Below are 12,863 nucleotides of genomic sequence, written 5' to 3'. Positions count from 1 at the left end.
TCCATCTTAGTGGAAAAGAGGTGAGCTGTCACAATCCTCAGAGAGACAGTGAGAGACATGCCTAGATTAGTGTTGATTATATTCATAAACACACTTTCGTCTTACCTGTGAAAACACCACAAACAGCACGTCATCGTCCTCTCTGAGCCCCAGCGCCTGTGCCAGCTTTCTCCCCGGCTTCTGTTTGAACGCGGCCTGGACCAGACGATACTCCACCCCGTCTTTGGTGCACCCCAGGGGGAACTCCACGTAGGAATAGAACTCTGTGTCATTGGAGCACATTCGCACGATCTTAGAGGTGAAAAACTTCTCTCCTCCCGCGTCCATTTGGGTGAGCTGCGTGTCGAGCTGGAGCGTGAGGAAGTAGACGTACGAGCGGCTGGAGAAGCCGTAGACGTAGTAGATGTCGAAGGCGGGGTACAGGGAGAGGGTATCGGAGGGGATTTTGATCTGAGAGGAGACAAACTCGTCCTGGTAGACCAGAGAGAACATGTTGACGCTCTCCTCGTCGGACACAAGCTTGCGGCTCGACAGCGTGGGGAAATACTCGGACTTCCCGTCGATCGCGGCTCCGATGAACAGACGACTGCCGCCTTTGACTGGCTTCTTCCTGCGGAGGTCAGAAGTCACATCCTCATCGCCCACCACCACACCTGCACGAGAAACGGAAACACTCCAATTTACTACGCCTGAGAGAGATTATTTCAAGGCAAGGCAAGACAAGTTTATTTGTAGAGCACAATTCATACACAAGGCAATTCAGTGCTTCACAGTTGCATAAATACAAGAAAACAAATAGAATCAATAAAAACATCTACATAAAATTAATCAATTACAGTAAAAAGCAAGAGTGTAGATAAAATACTTTCAGTCATATGCACGGGCAAAAAGAACAGTTTTTAGCCTGGATTTGAACATTGTTAGAGTTGAGGCCTGTCTCACATCCTCGTGAAGACTGTTCCAGATTTAAGCTGCATGAAACTGAAACGCAGCCTTTATTATTGACTCTGGGAACCACCAGGAGACCCCTCCCTGAAGTTCTCAGGGCCCGAGATGGTTCATATGGCTGTAACATGTCAGAGATGTACTTTGGTGCTAAACCATGAAAAGACTTCACAAGCAGAGCTGTTTTAAAGTCTATTCTCTGAGTGACAGGAAGCCAGTGCAGAGACCGGAGCACTGGACTAATATGGTCGTATTTCCTGGCCAGTGAGCAGGCAGTTACAGTAGTCTAACCTGCTGGAGACCAATGCATGGATAAGTCTCTCTAAGTCTGGTTTTGACACTATTCCTCTGATCTTAGCAATGTTTTTCAGATGGTAAAAAGCTGCTGATGTTATTGCTTTGATGTGGCTGTTTAAATTCAGGTCTGAGTCCATGATTACTCCTAGATTTCTAACCTGATTTTTTGGTTTTATTTCAAAACTAAGGCATCTAGTTATCGCAATTATGTTGTAGCAAAGCTGTTTCGGGTTATTCCAAGATGACCATGCCCTGATTCATTGAGGTCACATTGTGAAAGAAGAGCATGAGACAACATTCTCACATATGGATCGGTCGCCACAGAGTCCAGATCTTAACCCCAGTGAGAATCTTTGGGATGTGCTGGAGGAGGCTTTGCACAGTGGTCACACTCTCCCGTCATCAGTACAAGGCCTTGGTGAAAAATGAATGCAACACTGGAACATTGCAGAAGCTTACTGAAACAATGCCTCTGCAAAAGTGTGCTGTTATCAAAGCTAAAAACGGTCACACGGAACCTTGTGACCTTTTTTTGTGGCGACTTTGGTTTTCTCCAGGCAGTCTATCACCAATCCTTTTGAAAAACACCACACAATTAATTTTTCCCTTTTTCTGATTCTATTGTAATGAGGACATTGTTGTTGTTATTGCTGTTGTTACATATACATAAAAAAAAAGTAAAAATAAAATGGATACATTTATCACAAGTTAAAGGTGCATTATGCAACTTTTATGTGAAAGGATCAACTGTTTGGAAGGGTTTCACTGCTGACGGCCATAAAACCTACAAAACAATTGATCCTGGAGTGTCTTAGAGATCACTGGGATTGAAAATAAACCAGTCACACAGCCACTGGGTCACTACAAGGTCAAATACACACAAACATCAACTTTTTTTCCCACATAAAAAGTTGCACTTTGCGCCTTTAACTTTTGCGACAAACCGATCCAAATCAACAATGCTACTTTCTGAGGTTAAGATCCGGTAAAGGGTCATGTAAAGGGAATTTGGCCTTTTCTATTCGATTTGTAGAGGAGCAGATTGGTCCCACAGAGAAACATGATCCTGTAGAAAAAAACAGTGATGTCCTGGTGAGATTTTTAATAGATTTGGCCCTGGTTTAAAGCCTCACTCTGTGCAGTCCAGAAACTGCACTACACAAAGAGATTGGACCTTGTCCACAGCTTGGATCCCGCTCTGCCCCCACTCCGCTCCAGTGCTTACTCTAAAAGGGGACGGAGTGACATGCAGATACCTCCACAGAGATGACGATGTATTAGTGAGAATACAACTGTAAAACTCACACATACAAACAGATTGAGTGTTAGGCGTTATCTAAATTAAACTTGTCTTTGAAATCTGACTGAGCCAAGGAATTTTCATGTAAGATTTTGGAAAACCGCTTCTCCCAAATCCCTCTGCACACATTATTCTTCCGGAGAGATCGAGTTAAGCCCACTTCTGTCAGACCTGCCAGTCTTCTTCAAGTGGCTCATTGTTATTTGGAGACAAAATCTGCAGAAACACCCTTTTTTTAATCAAACGCTGTAAATATTTAGACGTGAAAGTGACGTCCGGGTCTAAAACTACAAAGGGCTTAGTCAAACTGACATGAGGAGTAAAAAAGATGATCTAGTGGTTTAAGCCGCTCTGAGAAGAGGGAGCTGGGTATGCTAAATTACTCTGAATCAGGTCGAAAAGGTATGTAGGCCAGTTATGTAGACACTTCTGCCTACAGTAGGGTTTTATTTTCTTGCAATGGAGAAGTGAAAAGTGAAAGATACATTCTACATTCTAAGCTGGGAGACGTCCTGCCTCTACTGGTGCAGCTATAGGTAATTGTCAAATTATCTCAGGTGGAATGAATGGGATAATTTCTATATGCAAACAATTATCCTGCTATATTTACCCCCCCCCCCACAACCCAACATTTGCGGGTCAACAATAGATATTTTATCTGCTTCCGTTTCAAAACAACACCGCACTCTATAATGCTGTGGTGTCATCTGAAACACATCGATGCCGGCGCACTTTAAATAAACAGGAGCAGTTTGTACCTGCCATCCCGTCTGCCTCGCGGGCTCCAGAGAGATAGTGCTCTTTGCGATGATGAGGTTCTCCGAGCTTAAAAAGATCGTCCAAACGAAGGAACTGGCACACGCCCTGCCAGATGGACCCACAGGCCACCAGCCTGTCTCCACTGTAGTCCACGAGAAGGAGTTTGTTCACATTATCAGACCAGTCGAGCCTGAGAACGAGAAAACTTGGTCAAGAACAAAACTAAACCATCCTCATTGCAAAGCGCAGTTTAATAGTTAATGGATTTAGTGAAAGAGAATTATCGACTAGTTTTACCTGTGTGCACACGCTCTGACGCTGGGAGGCGGGTAGCACTTGTTGTTGTCTTCCACGGGACCGGTCATGTGACTTCTCTGCAGCGTCAGATTGGTGGAGAGTTTGAGGACCCGGTTGACCGCGCCGACGTAAACCTCGCCGGTCCTGGAGTGGACCGTGAGGTGGGTGAAGGAGGTTTCCGAGGCACGGTACACCGTTCTGCCGCCTGGGTCCGCCGTGGAGGAGGAGAGGGGGATTGAGGAGGCGCAGGGCAGGAGCAGCAGCAGGGGGAGGAGGGGGAGAGAGAGCGCCGGGATGGGGGGGAGAGCGGAGGGCAGGCTGGGGGGGCATGGCGGAGCGGAGGAGCAGAAGAGGGAGAGAGCCGGGCGAACTTCAGTCAAACATGTCTGCAATGAGAGAGAGAGAGAGAGAGAAGAGGGGATGTTTGTTAGAACACGGTGAAATAATTGGGGAACAACTGGAAACTGGGGCTGTAGAAACCTTGTAGACGGGGATTAAATGGGCAAAGTGTCAGAAGCATAAACTAATACATGAATAACACACATTTCAGAACATTGCAGCGGCTTTAACTACAGGATTAACGGGTTTCATACACAAGATCCCATGCAGACTTAAGGATATTGTTGTTTGTAGACAATTTGATACGGTCTAAAAATATGTGCAGCCTTAACGATTTGCGACAATTCGAAATGCATTTTCTCCGCAGCCCTATGCAACAACCAAAAGCAGAATATTGCTTACACAACACAGATTTCTGTTGGTTTTGTCCCATTTTTTTTCACCAGTCTGACACCAGGGGGTGTGGATAAAAAGTGCACCTCCAAAACAGCAGTGATCAGCAGTGTCTATCAAAAGTAAGGAGCGCCGCAGCCGCTCAAAGAACTGGAGCAGGAGATCATACTGTTATGGCTAATTGTACACAGTGAATAAGCCCTGTGTGTGTCGACAGGAGAGAGGAGTAGAGGTCTGTGCCAAAAACAGCTTTATCGAACCGCGGTGTCAGATCTGAGACCAAACCAATCGATCTGCCAGCTCTCCACCGTCTGGCACACCATCAGCCCGGGACAATAGCCGGCATTTAAGCTGATACTATGGGCCGATGACAGAGTCTCCAAACAAATATAGTATTATGGACAGATCCTTAAAGCTCCCGAACCCGATATCTCTCGCTGTCGAACGACGTCAGAGCTGAGGAGCTGTATTTGAGCCGTTAGCCGTGCCTCCGATTCTTCAAAAGGGAAACAGTTACGTACATGACTTTAGAGTGCAGGTAGTGAAAAGGCGACACGGCAAAGAACACTTTAGACTTTCAGACGGTTTCCTGACGGACAAATGGGGATGATGGCTCTGTATCTAAAAGCCTCAAACGATCAGATCATCCCCAGACTGGAACTGTCTGCAGGGAATCACCGTCTGCAATCGCACTCTTAACGTCTAAGGTCAATATTTATGATTTATGAGCTTTTGTGCCAAACTGGGAAATACTTCAGTTGTAAATAATAAGAGCATGAAATAGCGCTGTGTATATTTCCGGGAGCATATGAACCCCCTTTGCTCTGCCATCGAAAAAGAAAGTAGGTCAAAATGAGGGGGTGGGGGGGGGGGGGGGGGGGGGGGGGGGGGGGGGTGACTGAGCATGGGTTCAGGGGGTTCAGGGGTTAATGAGTGTGAGAACAGACGGGGCTACGTTCAAAACCCCAATTAATCTGTGTCTCCTATAAAAGTTTTGCATCATCCGAATGAATGTGCGCGATTCAGTTGGTGGAGAAACCTCGGCCAGCAGTGTGAATGTGTCAATGATTAAAAAGGGCAAAGCAACAATGGTTGTTTTCATGATTCGACTTTTTGTTTGAATCAAGATTCAGTTTCAGGAGCAACTGAATCTTGATTATGGTGACATGTACAACATGTCACCATATTACAAAAAAACAAGAAGCTACAAAACTGTATATTGATAATATTGTGACTAACACTTAGTAACTACTTACTTATTACAGCTAACGCCAAACTCATCATGAATAGCTCTTCACAGACTTCACTTATTCATCATTTATTAAGGCTACATAACGTGTATAACAAGGTATAAAGTGTTACTAAATGATGCACTGCACGCAAAAAAAAAGCATGGTTTTATTTTCTAATCTATGTCCATTCTAACCTCGTTTTGCCACAATTTGATCAAAATAGCACATTACTTCTGTTTCTTCTTTACATTGAATGGAGAGTGTTGTGTTGAAAGGTTTTGGCAAAACAACACAGTTAGCAGGTTTTACACACATGACCCCATGGAGAAGGGTTTATATTTGGTCCGGGACTTTTTCCGATTAATTACGATTAATTAATTACATAAGGTTTAGCGTGATTAAAAATATGAATCAAAATTAATCATACTTTGCTTTAGCGGCACAGGCACTTTTTCAGTTTTGTTTTACCCCTTGAGACGTTGCCGAGTAGGGACGAACAAGGAGTAAACTTTAAGTAAGCCAAAACAACTTTACTGTCAAATTTGTTAGTCCACACAAACGTATTTAAAAAGATTCTCCAAAACAAACGCAACTGTCTTTGAAGTGTTTGAAAATGATGTCACATCTCCAGCAAAATCAGTTCAAAAAAATAAACACAACCCGAAATAAATTATGCTTTAATGCTATTCATTAATTACAAAAGCCCTTAGTTTATACAGTATATTATCCAAATAGTTGTAGCCTTTGTGATCTATTTGCTGCTAGTCAGTTGGTGGTAATCAGAGGAGGGGTAAGCGCAAAATGGCGGACACTTCTCCATCATTCAGCCCCAGGGCGCCCATAGCAGCACCTCAAAGCCTCCCGAGTGTGACTGAAGAGGAACTTACTTATCTCTCCGATCTGTCCATCTGCTGCCGTACCGGACCCACAAATACACCCCACTGCCCAGCGCGCCCGCAGCTCACACCATTACTGCCCCTTGTCCACAGACCTAACCCCCCCCCACCCTTACTGCCCTGACCGACCCCCTCCCTCGGTGTAGACCATGTGTGAAACAGGAAACTGTACAATGGAGCTTTGTGGGGAGTTACTGAGGCGCTCTCATTCACACACTCACTCACTCACTCACTCACAGATACAGAGAGGAGACACAGGGGAGCTGATGAGACCCGAGTGTGGGACCAAATCAGCAGCACTGTGGTTTTACAGATATTTAATTGATTAAATATTAAACCGGAGACAGGGCGGACACTGGACAGGACAGGATGAATATTCGCATTGTACCCCTCATTCATTCTAAAACTATATAATGACCGGGGGGTGGGGCTTATTAACAGTCAACCATATGCTCACCTCAAAGTTTGTGCCTAATGCTTGCAGCTTTCTGAATGGGTGATATTGTGTGGAGCAGACAGTACTTTAGCATACCTTTGCTTTATCGTTTTTAATCATTCCTATTAATTACATTTGTGTATTTATTAAATTGCTGCGACTCTTGTGTCCTCTGATGGCAAACTGAAGATAAACTTCGACGGAGGTGGATATTCGTTATTACGCCTTTCCTAAATTAAAATATGAATATCTACTACAATCGTGAAACGCTGATAACGAGAGTCTCGCCTTCTTCTCTGAGGGTGTTGTTTTCATTTCACTATATGACAGTGATGACAGAGGCCCATGAATATTTAATTCTTTGGAAGGATAGTTCCCCGTATCAGTCATCTGAATAGCAATATAAACATGGAAGTAAACAGAGCCAGTTTGAATGAGCCTCAGAGCTGATCCCATCTCTTTAACCGAGTTACTGTCCACAGCTTCAGGACTCACACAAGTCTGAGACAGACCAGCCGACGGTGTCTGTCTGCGGCTTCATCGATATAATTTTAATAAAAAATAAATTAGGATTCCAAAACACATCAACAAAAACTACAGCACACTCTGGCTCCCGCTAAACCTGTTACAAAAAGCAAGTTATTATCAAAGGAAATGGAAAGCCTCTGATAATAACCGTGATGCATAATTATCTAAGTGACATTTAACACATAAAATGAAATAAATCTGAAGCACTCTTCTTTTCTAAAACAGTTTTTCATTTACAAGTTAATAAACCCCTCGTTCTGGACCGGTATGTATCCCTCCTGCTGCCAAACAAAGATCATTAGAGCTGCTGACGAAGCTTCTTGAATGAGAGGCAAAACATCCAATACTTAAACTACACTTACGCCTGACAATCTTCACCAGGTTTTGTGGTCATTGTACAGTTAGGAGGAGATCACTGGATCACTGGTTCAAAGTTTCACACCTGAGCACATTGACATACACTCCTCTCTAAAAATTACTTCTTAGGTCATTTCTATTCTATTACAATTGTATGTCTCGTCTTGTCATGTAAGAAAACCTTCCTACTTCCTACTCGCTTTTCCTATTCCTGGCTTTTCCTACTCCTCGCTCTTCCTACTCCTCGCTCTTCCTACTCCTCGCTCTTCCTACTCCTCGCTCTTCCTACTCCTGGCTTTTCTTACTCCTCGCTCTTCCTCCTCCTCGCTCTTCCTACTCCTCGCTCTTCCTACTCCTCACTCTTCCTACTCCTCACTCTTCCTCCTCCACGCTCTTCTTCCTCCTCGCTCTTCCTCCTCCTCGCTCTTCCTCATCCTCGCTCTTCCTGCTCCTCGCTCTTCCAACTCCTCGCTCTTCCTCCTCCTCGCTTTTCCTACTCCTCGCTCTTCCTCCTCCTCGCTTTTCCTCCTCCTCGCTCCTCGCTCTTCATACTCCACGCTCTTCCTCCTCCTCGCTCTTCCTCCTCCTCGCTCTTCCTCCTCCCCGCTCTTCCTCCTCCTCGCTCTTCCTCCTCCTCGCTCACAGCTGTATTGAAAATGATCTAAGGGACACTAGTCCAGCCCAGCTGCACCGGGGCCCTCACTCATTCACACACATTGACCTCTCTTTACCCCTCGCTCTCTCTCACATGTGTTGGGCCGGCTCCTGTTTCCTGTTGGTGCTAATCAAGTCTAACTCTTCTGTCGCTCACTCATTAAACTGAAGCCGTTCTCTCACTGAAGTCATTACGGACACGACTCCTCTCTCACTGAACTCGACTGCGGCTGTTCCTCTTTCATTCTCTCGTCGTATACGTCACTGCTTTCCCCATCACACACACGCTGATCTTACCATCACTTCAAGCTCTGCACAAGTAATCAAAATCAAATCGAAATCACAGTATCAGTACGTTGAACTTTATAACAGTTTGTTACATGTAGAATGAATTACAGGCCCAGTAATTATATGGAGATTAGCCATAAATAAACTGGAAAAATCTGATTTTTGAGGGTTACTATAGAAACTGCACACCACCTCAGCTTAAACTACAGCAGCTCTTTAGTGATTTCATGTGAATGCAACCTATTAGTAACTTTTCCAAAATGGTGCAGTAATGCATGGAAAGATGACTATAGCAGTTCTCAACTGGTGTGACATTCAGGACCCACCTTTACCTTCTGATGACAAGCCGCAACCCTATTAAGAAATATGAATTTCAACCCTGAAAACACTGTGCACTGTGAATCTGCAATAGTATTTTTCTAAAGATTATTGTTCAAAGATAAAAACAGCAAATAATTACCTTTGTTTTAATAGATTCAGGTAGTATTTTCCTACTTTTTCAGAGGTAAATTTGGAAAGTTATTTAGGAAAGCCTCACGACTCACTGAAAATGCTTCCGTTTGCCACTCTTGTGTCCCCGACCCACCAGTTGAGAACCACCGGACTAAAGATTTTTAGAAACTTATTACAGCTTGTTCATATCTGTTGGTTTGAAAAACTTGTTGCCCACAATACATAAGTCAAATGGTATTAGTCAGTTTTTACCTCTAATGCCTTTCCTGTTTCCAGCTTCATACTGCGACATGAGTAGACTCTGTGGTTGCTGGTGGCTGTTTATTGCTTTGCCCAAGGACACAACAACAGCATAACAGCATGCACTGTGCGAGGTTTGACCCGCTGACCCTTCAGCTGGTAGGCAAATGCTTAACCCACAAATAATCTAGTTCAATAGTACTGTCTGTTTACAGGGTTCTGCAGAGGCTCATTTTCACACAACAGTGCCACACTATTGCCCTGGACCAGAGGAAGCACTTCTCATTTCCTTCTGGTTGACACAATGGGCTGCTGTCACCACTCGGAGATAGACCGAGGGCTAAAACTGGTCTTGGATCAGCCGATCTGGGGTTAGTCCCGGTCCGAGGAAGTCCTGATCTCTGATAGCTTCCTGGATTCATCCTGAATGAGACTCTGTGGGACTTTTGTCAATGAAACGCATTATCGACCAACTAGTCCAAGAGTTTATAAAGTACAGTCCAAATAGAAATAAGCTCTGCATCAACTGAATTAGTGGGAAAGTGTCAGCCGGTGTTTAATTATCCTCGGACCCCTTCACCGTCGTCTGGAAAAGTAAGCGCCCTGCTGTGCTTAAGACAGGGGCGTTTAATGACCCGCACTGAGAACGGGACATTTATTATTTATCATCCACAGCCACACCACAAGAAATCGCAAATGGCAAAGTGGGTAGGGCAACTTATATTAAACATGAAACATGGGGACAGGTCAGAATACTGGAGCGTCACATTCTTAACAAAAAATAACAATAAACTAGCCAGATATAAATCATGTTGGCATTTTTCTCAATGGCTGCAGATCTCAAGAATAATTGATTGAGCAAAAGAAAACATTTTAAAACAATAGTCGTCTAGTCATTTTTTCCACGAGGGCCATTTCTGCCACGGGGCGCAATAAATCAATTTCTGTAACACAATCCTCATTCTTGTGTAGATAACTTTAGTGCATTGTAAATTCAAAAAGGTCAAAAGGAAGCGGCTCCACCTGCTGCTGCTCATATTTAAACCTTTTTGTCCTGGTGGGCTTCGGTCCAAAGTCCATTGTTAATTTAGGCAGTCCACTTTACTGCCTGGATTTAGTGTAATGTAAACAAACAGATTTAAGAACTACAGTGCGTTTTTAAGCAGTGCTCTTTCATCAGCGCTAAAAGGGAGAGAGATGGTGAGAGGTGGCGATATTTCTGGAGGATTCTGGTCGGCGCTCGGGCTGAAAGCCGAGGGACTCCACCCTGAAATCAGCCTGAACCTGTCATTACACACGCACTCACAGATAGAGGAGAACAGAGGGGTAAGCAACTTTAAACATTTAAAGGCTTCTTTCACCTTACTGCCTTGGACGCTTGTCAACTCTAACCTTGCTCCACATCTTATGAGCCTCTCAGATGTAAATCACAAAAACAACATTGCCACGGTCATGCAAATATGTGTGTAAAAGCACCCAACAACCGTGAGTTTCACCCCAGGCCAGGGATATCAGCCGTTTCACAAGGCATAACTGTTTTAGTGTAGACGACAGGGTAAGGACAATGACTGCTTCCATCAGAGGTGAGGAAGAAGCTTCATGGATAAACAAATAAAACGCTACAGGCCTATGTTTGTACGATTTGAATACACAGGGCAAAACGTCGAGGTTAAAAACTTCATATAAAGATCAGGCAGATATTTTAAACCATCGACATGAGGGTCAGACCATGAAATCACCCACAAGGCTTTTAAAATACAATTAGTAAACAGTTTCGACAGAGGGTGCTTAAAGTCTCGCACACACTGACCGGCAAGGACATGATCCTTGGTACATTTAACGCAATAGTGAGTTTACAGAAGCACGCCGCCAAAAACATGTGTCACAATAACACGGGATTTGAACACGCTTATGTTTTTAGAGGTGGCGAACTACTTGGAAGATATACTGTTCATGTTAGTATTTTAAGACTTTTCCGTCACAAAGCAAACTGTAAAGTCTGCATCAGTTTTAAGACCGAAAAAGGTGTAAACAAGGGGGGAAAAAAACAACCCTTGGGAGATGAAAACATTCATAAAAAGAATGACTTTGACCTGGACCTCCTGTGAGATTGTCTCCAGGTCCCGGTCTCGAATCGGCTGGTCTATTGCTAGAGTTTGTCCCAGGTACTCGCTCTGGCCCCTGGTCAAGCCTTTGAGGAAATCTGCCTCTCTGATAGCTTCCTGGATTTGTTTCCACAGTTTTTTAAAAAGCCCATTGTGTCGAAATGTCCAAGTGTCTGATTCATACCGAGTTTGGCCTGAAACAATTCCTTTAAGAAAAATACAATAAATGAATGGAAATGATCAGAGATGAAGATGATCAATACGTACTGAGCGCGTGCACAAGAGACACAGCTGGGTCAAGGTCGGAGCGACTCAATATCCCATAATAACCTCTGACGGATTAACAATACAGCGTACTACACCTGCACTGTACCAGCTCTGAACCAGGACTAAACCATGACTAAACCTTAGCAGAGCAGGATCCATTAGTCCGTGTGACGTATGGTTTCACAAATGGAGAATGACACACAACATAAATATTAATGGAAGACCCTCTCCCATAACCAGCCACTCAATTACATTAGAACCCCTGGGTGTGGACCTGGTCTAAAGCCTGGTCTCGGATTAAACCACAGCTAAACCTGGATTAAAAGAAGTATAGACAAGGGTCTTGAATCAGAACTTAAATCAGGACCGGACCAGGAGGAAATCCCATTAGTGTGTGACATATGGCTCCTTTAACAAACTCAGACCACAGACTGTGAGAGCAGCAGATTCAACAAAAACAGAATTAAAAGCTCCAGGCCATTTAGACGGAGACCGGACAAACCAGAGCGGCGGACATTTGCCATTCTAACACTCTTTTCATCATGAAAAACCGAAACTAATGCGCGTTTACGGCATGATAATTAAAAATGCTCATATCAGCAAATATCGCCCTGACAACACAAGACACAAAACACGGCAACACTTTCAGTTATTTGGGATAATGATAACAAGGTCCTGAAATGTGAGACAAATGGTGGCACAGTCTTGTCAGCTGCAATTATTTAGTAAGTTTCTCCTCATTGTAAAGACACTAAACTTAATTCCCTGCACAGACGCAAACTATTGCAAACTTCACTCACAAATAGGACTTTGCGGTTTTGAACACAGTTCAATGGGTCTGCACAGTTTCCAAAACTCTTTTACCGTTTTAGCAGAAGATTTACGTATCGTATTACACTATATGTATTACAGTAAATTTGTTATAGTGACTGCACAGCAATGTAGGATCAGATGCTTTTCATTCCAGCGGGTTTCGCATAAAGATAATCAATGAGAAATCTGCGTTTTAGCTTATATTTTTGTTTTGACAACAAAGTTTTGACCCAGGAGTGCAGTCCTAATAAATAAAATACTGTG

The 12,863-nt window shown here is 43.8% G+C and overlaps 1 protein-coding gene across 1 annotated transcript in view; it reads right to left on the bottom strand.

Annotated features, from left to right (window-relative positions):
* Positions 1-3,981, bottom strand: part of plxna3 (plexin A3) — a 47,912-nt gene extending 43,931 nt beyond the window's left edge. The window contains exons 1-3 of the mRNA XM_079558228.1: positions 3,599-3,981; positions 3,301-3,491; positions 106-653 (exon numbers count right to left, since the gene is read on the bottom strand). Of these exons, the coding sequence (XP_079414354.1) occupies positions 106-653; positions 3,301-3,491; positions 3,599-3,666 (807 nt within the window). The 5' untranslated portion in view covers positions 3,667-3,981. The remainder of the gene's footprint in view (positions 1-105; positions 654-3,300; positions 3,492-3,598) is intronic.
* Between the last annotated feature and the right edge of the window lie 8,882 nt (positions 3,982-12,863).

This window comes from Gobius niger (genome assembly GCF_951799975.1).
Source record: "Gobius niger genome assembly, chromosome: 6".
In the NCBI taxonomy this organism is placed as follows: Eukaryota; Metazoa; Chordata; class Actinopteri; order Gobiiformes; family Gobiidae; genus Gobius; species Gobius niger.
The sequence above is the reverse complement of the archived record's forward strand: the minus strand, read 5'-3'. Positions and strand labels throughout refer to the sequence as shown.